The 15,741-nt window shown below is 41.7% G+C and overlaps 1 protein-coding gene across 2 annotated transcripts; it reads right to left on the bottom strand.

Annotated features, from left to right (window-relative positions):
* Positions 1-1,043: 1,043 nt before the first annotated feature.
* LOC114156364 (chondroitin sulfate proteoglycan 5-like) lies at positions 1,044-13,162 on the bottom strand. 2 transcript variants are annotated; one of them, XM_028036745.1, is made up of 5 exons: positions 12,564-13,162; positions 6,832-7,600; positions 4,940-5,128; positions 4,710-4,788; positions 1,044-2,036 (listed from the first exon to the last, which is right to left on the bottom strand). In XM_028036745.1, the coding sequence occupies exons 1-5, from the start codon at positions 12,646-12,648 to the stop codon at positions 1,848-1,850; spliced, it is 1,311 nt and encodes a 436-aa protein (XP_027892546.1). In that variant the 5' UTR covers positions 12,649-13,162; the 3' UTR covers positions 1,044-1,847. The 2 variants fall into 2 exon arrangements, with proteins under 2 accessions (XP_027892546.1, XP_027892545.1); XM_028036744.1 differs by having other exon boundaries at positions 4,626-4,788; positions 12,564-13,159.
* Between the last annotated feature and the right edge of the window lie 2,579 nt (positions 13,163-15,741).

Raw genomic sequence — 15,741 nt, 5'->3', positions numbered from 1 at the left:
CTGTACTGTGTTTTATGCTATGAAAGATTCACATTGGCCAAATATCTCACTCTTTGTCTTTGTGCTTTCTCAAAAAAAAAAAAAAATAAATAAACAATTTGGTTTTCACATGTGGGAAGCTCGAAGTTTCAGTCAAACCTGAAAGTGCTGATTTTGGAAAAAGAGGTTGTTACTTGGTTTGCTCTCTTAAGCTCAATGTTGATATAAAGTCACTTCGCTGTAGACTAATATAAAACATCTGGAATAGTTAATTGGCAGGCTATACTTAAAAAGCCAACTTGCTGCCAATTCTGTCAATGAGAGTGCCATAAGTCTCTTGTGGGGAGTGCAATCTCTCCTGCCATCATTTGCTGGAGTTAAAGCATTAGAGTCAGTGACTTAAAGATGGCTCAACAAGCTGATAAAGAGAGAGTGGTTCTGTTCTGTGGAACATCTGCCGCTTATTGTGCAAAGAGGAAATCTTGATAAAAATAAAGAACATTACTGATGACCCCAGAAATCCTCTTCATAAAGCTGTTATATGAAAGCACATTGTCTTCAGTCAGAGTCTTCAGTCAGAACCTCTGTAATATGGACCTCTACAGGCCAAAACAAAACATTGAAGCTGTTTGTTGTGTGATCATTCGGCTTTGGAAAAGTATTCAGATGCATCACTACCAGCCCCAAATTAACCAAACCTTTATGCCCATTATGAAAGCGTGCAATCTTCTGACTGAAACTGCAGTTTATAGTTAGGAATGTAAAGAAAGAAGAGGAAAGGTTTTCATGGGAGTTCCTAATGCAGTCACACTCTAGGAGCTGTCCACGGTTCTGAATAGGTTCACACTCACTATTGTATTTCTGCTGCGTAATCTGTGAGGAGCAGCCTACTGCAGCATAAAAGTAGGGTCAGCCATGCATTCAGTTATTATTTGGTTTGGCAGTACTAAGCTTCATTGTGTGCAGGCAAGCAGAAAAAGAAAAAGGAGAAAGAGCAAAAGAGGAAGGCAGCGTCTGGGGCCGGGGGAGGTGGAGCTTATAGCAACACACGGGGACAAGCTGGGTAAAATTAAAAAGATTTATTCCAACAACTGTGAACTGTAACCCTCCATGAATAGCCAAAAAGGTAGAAAAGAATATCAAGTACATTAAAGATAGCAAAACACATTGAAAACCAAGACACAGCGCTTGTAATATATGCATATAGATTCAAATATCAACTCTAAGCAATTACTTTATCCTCAGGTAATCTAGACATATCAACTTATTTTAGCAATGCTGAACATTAATAGTTTGCAAATACAGATTCACTTTATTTCCACACATTTTCTTCTTCTTCTTTTTTTTTTCAAATTGTACGTTTTTCAGACACATTTTCGCTGATAACATCAATGCATGCCGGCAGAGAGACACAGTTAGGTGGGGGAAAGGCTGAGGCAGAGGGGGAAAGGCAGAGAGAGGGGAAGCTCAGGGAAACAGGAGAAAAGACAATGCAGAAGTTCATTGGTCAAAAGACCAAGGCAAAGCATCAGTAGAGAGAACAGTCAGTCAGTAGTTGGTCCGAGCCAGAGATTTTAGTCCAGCATTAAAGGCAGATAGAAGGAGAAAAGGAGGCGGCGGCGCCACTGTGTAATCGATGTGAGCATGGCAGCCTCGTAAACAGAACTATTGTGCTTCTCGCGTTGGAACTATAAATATGTGTTGTGCTCACTTTTAACTTTAGATCTTATTAGTTCCTTTTAGAAAATCTTACTTAGCAAGGTGTAAACTTTTATTTTATTTTATTTTTTCTTCCAAAAACCTCTGTGTGTGCACTGTAAAATATTTTGGTCTGATTCAACCGCTGCACACTTGATCAGGCGCTGATGTTACACCAGGTTGTTCTGGAGCATGTTTACCTCTGTGTTTTCCTCCGTGTTGTTGGGGGTATGGCCGTGGACAACAGAGGCAGGGCGATTGTTCTCATGCTTGGGGGAGTGGGAGTTCAGGATGTTCATAGACCCCTCCTCTTTAGGCTGGGGGGATTTGGCTTGGTTCTCCTTCTTCTGCGGCTCATCCTGCAGAGAGAGTCAATTCCTGTTCAGCTATGAATGAGATGTGGCAAATAAAATGACGCTTAATTCAACAGACAAATACTTTCTCGTGCAAAACGAGAGATGTCCGTGTGTAATAAAACCTGCACGTCTCACCAAGACCAAACAGAGCAATTTACAGGGGTATAGCCGAGGTCTTGTTTACTTTGCAGAATAATTTTATCTCCTAGAAATTTATGAAAAGTGACTGCTTCTAACTGAACTAAAAGTAAAACATTGACAAAAACAGTCTAGTAATGTCTGTAGAAATGGAAATGGAGACTAGAAAACAAGTTTCCATAACACATGCAGATTTTAATGTCTCCACAGTTTGGTGCATTTTAGAATCAACGTTAAATTACTTTTATTGGTCTTCAAAACTATAGATATTTGCATTTTAAACTGTTTAACAATTTTTATTTTATTCTAGACCACCCGGGAGCTTTCTACCAGAAAGGGGAAATGACCAGGAAGTGAAAGCCATCAACGTTATGCAGCAGAACAACACCAGTTCAAGAGACAGAATTGACTAGGAGTGGCCTGAACACTGGAACTTATCGCAAATGCCTCATTCAGCTTTTCATTATGTGAAAACTGTTTTTTGCATTCTCTCTGATTTTTATTTTTTTTTGTGTGTGTGCGTGACAGAAGATATGTTTGATGATCTGAAACATTTAAGTGTGGCTTTATAAAAATGTTTTTATAGTAGGCTTTCAGCAAGCGCCAGTATTTGGATAGGAGAATGTGTTGATTTTTAGGTTCAAGATAAGTTTCATGACCACGTCAACAAGCGATGGAGGAGAGGCTTGAGGAAAGGAACCATCGCAAGCAATTATGAAGAGTTGTTGGACTGAGTAAATATAATTACTGGCAACTTATCTTCTGCATTTACATTGGATGAAGAAAAATGTTTAATGGAGAGTGGGAGCTCAAAAGAGGTTTATATGATATCTTTAAAAGTTATTATGTGGGCTGACACAGTACCTTCTTATGTAATGCCTCTGGTTTATAAAAACTACCCATTAGTTTTATGACATTTCCAAAAATGCAGTCCAGACTATGAGCTTGCCGTGGCTTTTTAGCTTCTAGCCCTGACATTTAGAGCATCCGGTAGTCACGGAAACTCATCTATAATCGCTGCAGGGAAGCGTTAACAGAGCTGAAAGCACAGACTAAGGTTGAAAAAAAGAAAAGCCACAATTGTTCGCTTAGGTTTTTTCACTGCAGGTGCAGGACTTATCAAAAATAAATAAATAAATCCATCAGTGTTTAAATTCCAACATTTGAGTTAAGCAGACTTTATTATCAGTCAAAGAGATGTGGCTGTGTTGTTTGGGTGTTTATGCATTTGTTTATGTGTCCGTGTGTAAATGTTCAAGCGTGTCATTTATTGGAGTGTCATGGACATTTGAAGGTCAACATCACAGCAGGCAGTAAATAGGGCACCATTGATCGGTCACGCTTAGCTGCTACTGGACACAACTCACTAAGTACGCCTTAGCATGACAGATGAAAGGTTTTAAAAGTTGAATGCTTCATTTCTACTCTGGGTCTTACAGAACACCAATCTTTGCTGGTATCTGTAGATTGAGTGAAACGGTCTTATTCGTACCCAACTGCGCTGTTTTACATGAACAACAAAGATTTGTGCACACAAAGCAGACAATAGCCCCCCCCCTACAGTCCCTCCATTGAGACAGTAATTAATGGGCTGTCATTTGCACCTATTTATGTGCTGCTACAGAGCAGTTTGGTACATAGCATCATAGAAGCCCTAAATATGTTTCAGAAAAGATATAGAGAAGAGCTGCACAAGGAGCTAAAATGGCTGCATGTGCTGTGTTGAGGGAAATGGAGGCGCTCTTGCCTCGCCGAGCACCTCGGGAAGCTGTAGAGACACGGGTGAGAAAGGAAACAAATGAGGCAGCCTAGTGTTTAATCATACTGCAGAGGCCACTGCAGAACACATGTGAACAAATGCCTGCCTCGCGAGAGCTCGGCCATTTGTCATTTCACCTGGTGCGTGCATCGGATTGGATTCAGGAGAGAAATGTTGGAAGTTAGGTTTTCAGCAAAATTGACAGCTAGTAATTGCACAGTGGGTGGGCTTCCAACAAGGATAGGGAGGGGAAGGGAGGCAACGCAGACTTCTCCACTGGGCTTACCTGGAGGTGGTTATAAGGCTTTCTGTGGCCATACTCCCAGGGATTGCTGGTTGTTGATGGCCTCTGAGAGGTGATTGGTGGGTGTGAAAATGGTTAAACACAAGCATGCTACACAAACTATCTGCAAGTGAACATCCTAATGACAATCTTCTGATTTCGCTGACGGTTTGGAGTTAAACTGACAGATGGCAAAATTTCTCTCTCTCTCACACACACACACGCATACATGCACATGGCAGCAGAACAAGACAGATTCATAGCATAGAGCAAATTGTTTAAGCTGGCTTGGGGGCATAGGAGAGAACATAATAAGGAAGAAGCGAGAACAAAAGGTAAAGTTAAAGAGAGACAGACTGTAAATACTGAAAACAAAGGGACAAGAGCAAACAGGAGGAGAGTGGAGGCATACCTGACAGATAATGTTGTCATAGTACGCCAGGTTGTGAGTATGAGCTTGGGGGGCAGGCGGAGGGGTGTCACACAGTTTCCTTACATTTGGCTGCGACCCGTCAGCTGTTGTCGAAACCGAGAGGCCGTCCGTCTGTGGCTCGCTGCTCTGGGGGCGGTACTTACTGCGGGAACGCAATGAGGGACACAGGCGTGATATAAATATTTACAGAAGTGGCTTTTTGTTTCTCCCTTCGCTGCAATATGAGTCACAGTAAAAAGAAAATTGAACAACACTGTGGAATGCAAAGGGGGATCGAGCACACACACACACACCTGCGTTTGCGAAGGCGCATGTTCTCGTTTTTGAGGCGGTATAGGCTCTTGGCGAAGAACACGATGATCATGAAGAGCAGGAGGAAGACGAAACAGGCCACGGCCACCACAACGCACAGCACTTGGAACTCTGTGACGGCCCATTCACAGCGCAGGCCTTTATTCCAGATGTAGTCCTGTATGTTACACCTGGACACAAAGGGATAGAGGGAAGAACAAATATGATACACAAAGCAGACAATAAGCCCCACTTAGTACTAAATGCTAAATTAGCCTTGTAAATACTATCACCACTTTGACCTTGTAGATAATGACACCTGCTGTCATTGAGTCAGTATTCAAAGGCTGTGAGCTCACGGCATTGGCAGATTTAAAGTGTATGTGTATTCAAACCACACAGACTTTTATATATTAATGTTGTGGCGTTACAACAACAAACATTAACATTTTTCATCCAGATTTTTAAACAGCACCTCGTAGAGAGTAATTATACAGTTGAAGGAAAATAACAGTTTTTGGCTTTGCCTCTTTATTACAAGATCAGAGTATCTTAAAGCATATGTTCTATTTTTCCGTTAATCTGTTCTGTCTGTGCGACTGACTGAAAACATCTCAATCATTTTTGAACATATGTAAGTCAATATATGTCAGTATTTACCTCCATCTATTTTTCCACCATCAAATTTGACTTATTTTGCTGTTCCTGCTTCAGGAAAACAGCAGATTGGCGGTGCCACCACCATGTTTCATGTTGTTCAGAATGGTGTGCGGTGCCAGTTTTTCCAACAGACCTCTGAGGCCTTTGCTCATCTGCTAGATTCATAGTGGAATAGAAGTGGACCAAAATCAAGAGGTTGCACTGGTTTTCTTTAATAGTGAAGGGCGTCTGAAAACAGTAAACAGTACACTGTTTTGATCACCACCCTTACAAATCAGAATTATGAGATGCTTTCTACCTATCAAATTAAATCCTCATAAAATATATAAAATTTGGATGCAATGTGATCAAATCTGGAAGAACTCAAGTGGTACAGATACTTTTGCAAGGTAGACTGCAAGATGTGCAACATTTTTAAAACAGGAGTGTATAAACAACAGTACTTGCAACAATAGTACTTGCACATTATGTGGTGCAACCTGGAGGCTGTCCAGCAAGCAGCCTTGCTTCTAATAAGATCAAAGGATCAGAGCATGTGCATGCATACATGCTTGTATTTTAGCCTTAAACTGTTCTACCTGTGCAACTGACTGCACATATATGTATAAGGTGCCAGTGTACGTATGTATTTGGGCATATGCTTCAGATCATGCATAGGACAGGATGAGCAACAGTTTGTCTCCAAGCTGACGGTCAAACTGCAGATGGGGCAGATGGTTGCAACATGATGCGTCCGGTCTTCGTTGTGTGTTGGCATTGTGCATGCGAGGATACTGTGTGTGTGTGTGTGTGTGTGTGTGTGTGTGTGTGTGTGTGTGTGTAGGCGTGTGCATTTTTCTGTTGTCATTTTCCTCACACTTCTTTGAGCAGGCGACTGCCATGTGCTCTCTACATCTCTTACCTCAAAAAACAGAGCTAATCCATTGGGGACCCTGCTGTGATCTTGACGAACCCACATGACACATTAAGCCAGCCTTCTGTCTGTGTGCATGCGTGTGGGTGTGTGTAGGCGTGGGTGTGTTTGTGTGCTTGCATGTAGTTCCCTTAATCTTTCCTTTTGTGTCAGAGGACAAAACATTTGGGAATGATTGCAATAAGCCAAATTAATAAGGGGAATGTTTTTGATCCAAATCAGAGCGGCCAGTTATCAGCCTCATGGCAATGCTGTGCTTGCAATACGCTAAACAAAAAGCGACAAAATGAAGCTGACCTGAAGCCTTATCACATTTCTCACCTGCAGAAGGCACCCATTCCTGCCACCACGGTGCACACCCCTCCGTTGAAGCAAAAGTTTTGTTCAATGTCGCACTGAGAAACACAAACTCCTGGTCCGGACAGCACAAAGCCCAGCCTGCAGCCATCTGCACCCACAGCCCCACCTACACCCATTCCGTTGTTGTTGTCTGGTTCCTGCATAGGAGGAGCTGGCAAAGATGACCCACCACTGGTGTTTGGCCTTGAGTTTTTGCGGATCACCGGAGAACCTGCCAGGAGCGGATTCTCATCCTCCATGTCAGGTGGAGGTGAAGGGGTGGGTTCGGGTTCTGGGGTCGTGTCTACTGCTGAGACGTCGTTGTCAGAAGACAGGTAGTCGTAGTATTCAGTCAGGGAATATTTATTAGGTTCTCCACCTCTCTGCTTTTGAGCTTTGGGGGTTTTTGCCCAATCCAGAGTGACGTCGGCGGGCACAACATCTGGCGCTGGACTGTGAAACGCCACCATGATAACGTCATCAGATAATGGGTTCCCGGGATGGTCTGGCCCCGCCCCTCCGGCTGTAAACTCCTCCCCGTGTTGGTCCTCCTCTACAAAATCCAAGTAGTGGCGTTTGTGAGAGTGGTGATGCCTGGTGGAGCTGAGTGGGAGTCGGGCACCGATTCCTGCTCCGATCAGGTGCTCTCTCTCTGCTGAGTCATCACTGAGAACCATCCTGGTGTCCAAGGCCTCTTTGTGGACGGATGAGTGGTTGTGGTGAGGATGACGTCTGGCCAGCGAATGCCGCCCTGTCAATCAGAAACAGCAAGGAATATTTTTTACTGCAAAGATCATTTGTATTGTGATTCCTTATTCTTGCACAAGCAAAACAAAACTCTGAGCTCTTGGTAGTCATGATAGTTTATATCTGCCTTAGGCTTGACAATGCAAGGAGGTTGCTTTAGCGCCTCGTGTCTGATGAAAGCTGTTATCTTGCAGAAACTCCCAAAGACAATCCATTTTGTGTTTTGGTCAGAAGCCGCTGAATCTTTCTTTGAAATCTTCTGGTATTTCAAAAAGTTTGATGAAATTTTCCACAGATCACGGAATCGTTGATTCTATACCATTCGTAACAATGGTGATATAGAGCTTTTTCACATCTTCTTTCTTTCTTTCTTTCTTTCTTTCTTTCTTTCACATTACACCTACCTGAGATGGTTGTTGCTTCAAAGGTCAATTCTTGCCTGGCCAGATATCAAAGCCTCAAGCACACATGTCCAGTTAAAACCCCTGGTAGCATTTGGCAAACTTAGCCAACTCACTTCATTCACATTAGTGAGAGTAGGACAAGTCATAGCTTCTACTAGTTGCCATGGAGACTTAGTCGCCTCAAAATCTCATTCTGGTGGTAAGACAAGCCCAGTTCTCTCCTATTTGTTCTCTCTTATTTGTCACAGTTGCCACAGTTATTTTTTCTTGATCAAAATAATGAGATGTATAAAAGTAGCTATTTTAATATAGGCCACAACTCTGCTAGAATGTAATGCTTCTTTTTCTTTTATATTTTTGATCATGGACTTACAGATAAAGCATATTAATGCCCAATGGTAGCTGGGTAGAAACCACTCCCTTATTCTATGCTTTGCAGGAGAATTGAATGGAATCATGTAGTAAGGTAATGGCCAGGCAAAAGTGAAAGTCCATCATGAATCAAAAATGTTGTATTAAATTACACTTATATTTATTTTATAAGAATTGTTTGGGATGCTAATAAGAGTTATTCTAGTATTTCTGCTTAAAACCCTAATTCATTAGCTTCTTAACATGGCATTTCTAAAAGGTGGATTATTGTTCAGTGTAGATACTGTATACTATTCCTTTTAACATACTTTATGCCAGGGGTGGCAGGTACTGCTACTGCATCTGCATTATGACAAGATCACATATACAACCTGACACTCAAGCTGACAATTCAGAATAAAATCAATGACTGAGTTTAACAGTCGCTGTCAGCATGACTGTGAGAGGGAGTGCTTTGAGTTATGCTGTTGTTATCTTGCATCTTACCTAAAGGCAAATTGAGAATTCCCAGGTTTCCAACTCTGCTTTGTGCATAAGTAATGTTAGTGTCTCTTTACACCACTCAGAGGAAATGTCTGAAAGTTTTCCCAGGCTCATTTCCTAGCAGTATATACCACAATCACACCGTCACCTTTGATAAATCTGTTGTTTTCTTAATGAGAGATGCATACTAAAAAACTGGAAATATCTCATAGGAATCAAATAGGATCTTTATAGAAATAAAAGCAAAAGTTGAAGATGGAAGTGTGCATGTGGTGATACAGGATTTGTTACAGTAAATGACTGACAAACGTTCTCGGGTGACTGAGACTTGTTGAGGATTAAATCAGGATTTAGAGCTGTGGGTTAGAGACTGACTGGTCAGGCTCATCTGCACTTTGCAATCTGGGGAGAAGGACTCAGACAACAGGGGTGCAAATACCCAATGAAGTAAAAGATCTTGATATTTCATGGTAACAGCACTCAAATTACATTTAAGTGTAAAAATCTACAAAAACCTTCTAAGAGACATCTACTGATGTAGTAGGACATATTAAAATTTTGTCACATCGCCCCTTGGCTAGTGGCTTGTTGTGTAAAAAAGCCATATAAGTGGCCTGTAAGACTATAAAAGTGTTTTTTAAGTACCAGCCATTAACGTCTTTTTTTTCTAGGAATACTTTTATATGTTCCCACAGTGGTCTGTCATTTCTTTTCACTTTTCTTTTGGCCTATAGCTACAGATACAGCTAAACCTAGCCAAAAGGTTTGCTGGATGGCTTGTCTTCCATTGCCACCCTCAAATTCCTCGGTTCAAAAAGAGGTGGCACCTTTCAATACATGGCTCTTTATTCAGACCTCAAACAAAAACCATCAGAACGTGCCTCGAGTCACGAAGACCAGTGGCGGCTGAGAAGCCATGAGATTCACCTCACTCACACACACTCGTGGAGCACAGTTGCCATGGTGAGATGTAAAGAGGTGCTGTGTTGAAAGGAGGAGCAGGGCGAGGGAATTGCAGTGGAAACAGAGAATCCAGTGTTAGTGCTCTTTCTCTTCCCTGATTTTCAATCAACTGCCCGGCCAGTCGGTAGGTGCTGGATTCCAGCTCCATCTCTGGGAAAAGAAGGATTTGGAATGAATCTGAAAACTTATGGTTTTTTTCTTCTCTTTTGTAGGAAGAGACATTCCCCGCCGACTCAAACTGGCTGCAGCCGATTCAGCTCTCACTTAAGGGCTCAATCTGCCAATTTGCTCTGTTGAGACTTAGGCGAAGCTGCATCCTGTTAGCGGCTGGAAGTCTTTGTAGAGAGTCCAAGAGTAAAAGGGGAACATGAGGAGATTACAAGATGCTCCAACTGAATGCACAACTCTCTGCTTTTGCTATGTGACATCTGCTTTTTCCAGGCTGTGATTTGTGCTTTTTACTGACAGTCAGCTTGCAACCTCTGGCACTGCATTGAGCAAGTCACCATGGTAACAAGTTCTACCTGAGGTCATTTTGATTGTTTCGGGGGGAGACTTGAAGGAGTTACACCGATTTTAAACATGGGGGAAAAACATGGTAGTAAAGAGACACAGCTGCAAAGTTGCAAACTAAAAACGCCAAAATATTCAAGATGGGCGAAAAGACTCAAATTAAAAATTGAGAATGCAATCATAATTTATTCAGAATTTTTGTTTCAGGCATTTTAAAATGACTCTATCCATCATCTCTTGTGGATTTCTCGCTGCTTGTTAAGCTATAAATACCATCCTGACTTCACCTCCTTCAGTGTGTTTTGGTGTGAAAGATGGAGACAAGCTGATCTATTCTGACATATCATGAGCTTTCTAGGGCTGCAGGGCAGATGGACCTCACAGTATGTAGTCTCTGAGTTAATACACACACATTCGCATGACAGTGCACCCAAGAGTCTGGAATCGGTCCACGTCATTTTCCATGACTGCATCAGCAAAAGCCCATTGCTATGCACTTATGGATTTATTAGCCTTTTACTCGATTAGGTCTTTGAAAGGATGTTGATTAATTCCTCACAGAAACATTTCCAAAGGAGCAATTGCAATCATAGAAGCTTAAGCAATTAATTAGGTAAATAGTTAATGAATAGAATAGAATAGAATAGAATAGAATAGAATAGAATAGAATAATGCATTTGAAGATCATTTGTAGTGTGACAACGCCTACCTATGATTGTTTGCATCTGTGAAAATTACTGCTCAATACAAGCATAATGATGGCTTAAAAGTAATATTTATACAAACCACAATGAAGTTTTGAAATTGTAGACATTTTTAAGACATCAGATGTAAATTCAGGTCTTAGCAGGCCACAGCACCGAACCATCAGCTAGTTTCAGTTTCCAGGACCAATCAGCTTCACTTTATAATCCTTAGCTTTCACATTGAAATGCTAGACGCCCTAAACAAAATTCTTATAGATAGATAGATAGATAGATAGATAGATAGATAGATAGATAGATAGATAGATAGATAGATAGATAGATAGATAGATAGATTTATATTATAGAAATTTTACCAATAGATAAAACTGTTCCACCAGGCCAGTCAAATTGAAATGATACACCTGAGCTCATGGTCCTAATTGATCACATCCCCCTTCCCACGTGGTCGCTGTGCTCTAAATCACAAGAGGGAGGGCGCCAGGACTGCGTGCCTATTTCCTGGTCAATATGTCACAGCATTAACGCCTGGATACACATTGAGGCCGAGGGAGGCGACGAGGAATGGGAGGTGCGGGGTACAGTCTGCGCGTTCCCGCGTGAACCCCAGCGACCCCACGTACGTGCACGAGCCACCCTGTTGCTGGGCAGCAGCGGCGCACGTTTTTTTGGGGGGGGGGGGGGTTACGCCCGAAAGATTTTTCTTCCTTTATTTCCAGGAGTCTGCTGGAATTTTTCTGTATATGTTGGAAACGGAAAGACGAAATTAAAAGAAGGAGGGGGGCAGATTGGGCTTGTCCTGTGACCCCCACCCGCCCGCCCCCCTCTAATGTCTGGAGGAATTTACTGCATTTTGCGGCACAATGGGCTTCATGTAGACCGACTACAGAGCACCTAATCCGGCCTTTGTCTGGGGATGAACCGCTTCAACTCTTATCATCTTTAAGCATAAATCACTTATAAAGATGGAATTCATTAATTTAATCTATTTCAATGTTTTGCTATTTAAACGAGGATTTTGGATTAGAAAAAGAATATAATGGCATAGCCTATATATTATACTACCATGTATGTTTTTCTTTTTATATACTCGAACTATTCAACAGTGACAATTGCATCTATAGCAATGAAGCTTAAACCTATCATTAAGAACCTATAGTATTCTTAACCTATAATTAAGAATACTACAGGGTAAAAAAAATAGCCAGTGAAACAGAAATGATACACCTGCATGTCCTCCTCCTAATTATCCCTCTTGCTACCTTTGCCGAATTAATGAAATATAATAGCAGTACTGCACTATTACAACATATTAGTAAATCAATGCAAAGCCTGTGTCCATGTGGTTGATGAAAAATAAATATTTAGCTGAACATCTCTATCTGGACATTTTCCACGTTTCATTAAATCCTTGTCCAAGTGCAGGTGTGATTTGATCCACGCACGTGCGCGCTGTCTTGCACAAATGACCGAACTACACTGCCGGGCACACGCGCAGGGTGGGTCTCCGGTGGAGCGGTGGTCTTACCGTTATGTGCACACAGAGGGATGATGAACATGGAGATGGTCAGCAGCACCTGCCAGGTCTCCAGTCGACTGTCTCCACGAGCCATAGTGTGGGTTAGCTTTTCCCTTGACACGCTGATAATAATAATAATAATAATAAAAAGAGATCTGATCTGATCTTGTCCCCTTCTTCACACCGGTCAGATGCGGCCGCAATTAATCCAGATCAAAGCGGATCCTGTCAAAGTTCAAATCTGCTCCGTTTTGGTCATGCCGCCTTCTGCTTGGCTTAACAGCGAGGGGACGGTCCCATTGTCCCCAAGCGGCTGGCCTGTCCCTCTCGCACCTTTTTGCGCGCGCGTTCCTCGTGCTTCTCGGTGCGCCTTTGGGGTTCGGTCGACAGACAGACAGACAGCAGCAGCAGCGCCGCCAGGAGTTGTAGTTGTAGCGTAATGACGCGCGCGACCAACGCAGGGGTCCGTCGACGAGATTTTAATGACACGAGTCTCTCGTGCTTGCTTGCCTGTCGCTTGCCTGTCTGAACGGAACAGCGCGCGCAGAATGGGTTCTGGTGTCAAAGTGCCAGCGTACACACACTCACACACACATCGTCACACACCCAGCGAATGCGGTTCGTGTAGAATGGGAGTGAACGTGGGGATTTACGCGGCGTCTGCTGTCAATTGCACGTCAATATGCTCCATTTTACACCCCAGCTCAGATGCATGAGAGAGCATGATGTGGGCCCCCACTTCGGGTGGCGTTTATGTGTCAGTAGGTTATTGGGTGCCTATAACTGCCAGCAGAAATTGGTGTGTACACGCGCAGGACTGGATAATCCTCTTTATGTTATGCTATAGACTCGAGACAATGACATCTGCTCCTTAATCACTTTGTCATGCAGGACAGGCTAGAGGTACAAGCGAACTTGACGCCCGCTTAGGGCTCCCTGAATAGCAGGACTTTACTACACACAACACAATGACCAATGCACCAGTCATTGGCGGTTTGTGATGTAGAGGATATGGCTGTCTTCCCAGGCTGTTAAAGGAAAAGAAGAAAATTCTGTCAATTGCACCAAAATAATATGCATTGTGTATGCACATGTCAGACAGTGGGATATCCACGTCTGTGCAAATTTTCTTCTATTAGTGCAAGAAAATATTACACCACCAAGGTGGCTGACAAAACTGAATCTGGAGTCTGATTCCGGCTTATCATCCAGTGCTACGTTAAAGAGCTACTTGGAGGTTTTACTAAATATGATATTTGAACTGCACATGACCATGTCCAGTACAAAATCTTTTGCATTTCAACTGGTCAAAGCTAAACTGGCTTATTTTACACTGAGAAGAGATTTTCTTGCGTGTGTTCAGAAAAATAAACAGTTTTGTCTGTCGGTTTGTATGTGGGAGTGGGTGTGTGTTTGGGTATGTGTGGGGCAGCAGAACGAAGAAGGAGGGGCATCATGCATGCAAGAACTACTACTAGCTTGAAATTTACAAATACTAAGTAAAACAGCGAAGGAAAACATGTCTTTTTATGTATGTAAGCTTTTGCTCTATATCGATGTCAGCTGATATATATTTTATTCAATCACATTTCCTTATCTGTTCCTTTTATCACCCTAAGCGGGTATAATCACAGTTCACTGGCACTAATCCAGCAAACAAGAATAGCCTGCAGAGGGCTGTCATCCCATTCCCCTCCTAAATTGGATTATGTAAGAAACATTATGAAATAATTAGGATTGACTGCATTGATTTCAGTGAATTAGTTGCTCTACCATTTTTATCGGTAATTGAATCTGGAATTGAATTGAGATAAACCACTGCTATACAGAGATATTTGCGTGCATCCTTGGTAAATATGTGTAACAAAGCCTAAAGATAGACATTTTATTTCTGCTGTATAATCTCACACTTATTTTTTTTGTTTTTTTTTTAGAAGAGGCACGCTTTCAGTCTAATACATTCTTTTAGAAGACAAGAAATTTCATGTTAAGAAATAATTGCATTTTATAGACTCCCCGGAAGCACAATTATTAGGACCCGCAACGACTGTTTTAATTTAGATGTAGTTTTAGCAGTTTTTTTATTGTTGTGTGTCTTGGCCAGATGAGAGTGTCATGTTTTGCAAAGGTTTATGGCTCAATTATATGAAACACTTAGAGACTCTAATGGCAGTTTAAACGGTTTACTGCCACAAGATGAAAATAACGAGTCTTGATTTTTCACACACAAACGAGGTCAATTCTTGTTTGGAAGCAGGAAGGAAGTATTACTGACACTCCAGTGGTAAATGAAAAGAATTATTTAATTGTTTGCCTGATTTTCTTGTCAGTGTTCAGGCGGCAGAAGACGACTTGAAATGTCAAAATGGCTGAAGTAGGAAATAGTAAGAAGTAAGAGTTGTTTTGTTTTGTTTCTTTTTAGTTGTTGGTAGGTGGCTCGACTGACAATGTGAGGATTGTGGGTAGACAGGCAGATAGGTGTTGGTAAAATATTGGTTTGTTTTCTCCCTTACCTGTGACAGCAAGTACTTCAAGTGAGTAGGTTCAGCATATCCTCTTATTTAGTGTTTGTGTACACGGTGGCTTGAGATTCCATGGCATAACCAGGATGTGGTGAACAAACCGAAGCGTGCTCCCAGTCTTCAAAGCCACACGGAAACACAAGAAATTTACAAATTTACATGATTTACATGAATTTACACTGATGAGATCAACAGGGTAACATATTAACAGGCAATGGGAACTGATGGAGAGGTCTGACTTGCAGGAGGTGCTTATCTCCAAACATCATTGGACAAGAGTCAGGGGTACACTCTGAACTGACCGCTAGAACATCTCAGTAGTACTTGAACATAAAAACTAAATAGATTTTTTTTATATATATATATATAGGAAATCACTTTTTTTTTCCTTTTCAGTTATTCTTCTTCCTGTGTTCTGAGTAGAAAGTGTACAAAATATCACAATATTGTCTTTTATTAAACTCTGGTGAAAACTATTTCTCTGAGTGAAACACTCTTGCTCAACTGAACTAATATTGTCAGTATGGTCCAATCAGCCCGTGCATACACACACAAAGAATTTGCCTTTAGATAGAGGTTTTTGACAAACAATTTGGGTTGTTTGGACTGAAACAAATGACAGGATTTTATGGAAAAACACATTAAAAACATTACCAAATGCTTTT

The sequence above is a fragment of the Xiphophorus couchianus genome, chromosome 13, assembly GCF_001444195.1.
Source record: "Xiphophorus couchianus chromosome 13, X_couchianus-1.0, whole genome shotgun sequence".
In the NCBI taxonomy this organism is placed as follows: Eukaryota; Metazoa; Chordata; class Actinopteri; order Cyprinodontiformes; family Poeciliidae; genus Xiphophorus; species Xiphophorus couchianus.
Note: the sequence above shows the minus strand (reverse complement) of the source record. Positions and strands in the feature narration are given on the sequence as shown.

Excerpts from the sequence above, each read along its gene's own strand:
- LOC114156364 (XM_028036744.1), bottom strand. The coding sequence starts at position 12,648 with ATGGCTCGTGGAGACAGTCGACTGGAGACCTGGCAGGTGCTGCTGACC. Across the intron at positions 7,601-12,563 it reads CCCTCTGTGTGCACATAACG|GGCGGCATTCGCTGGCCAGA; the intron begins GTAAGACCACCG and ends TCTGATTGACAG. Across the intron at positions 2,037-4,625 it reads ATGACAACATTATCTGTCAG|GATGAGCCGCAGAAGAAGGA; the intron begins GTATGCCTCCAC and ends CTCTCTCTGCAG.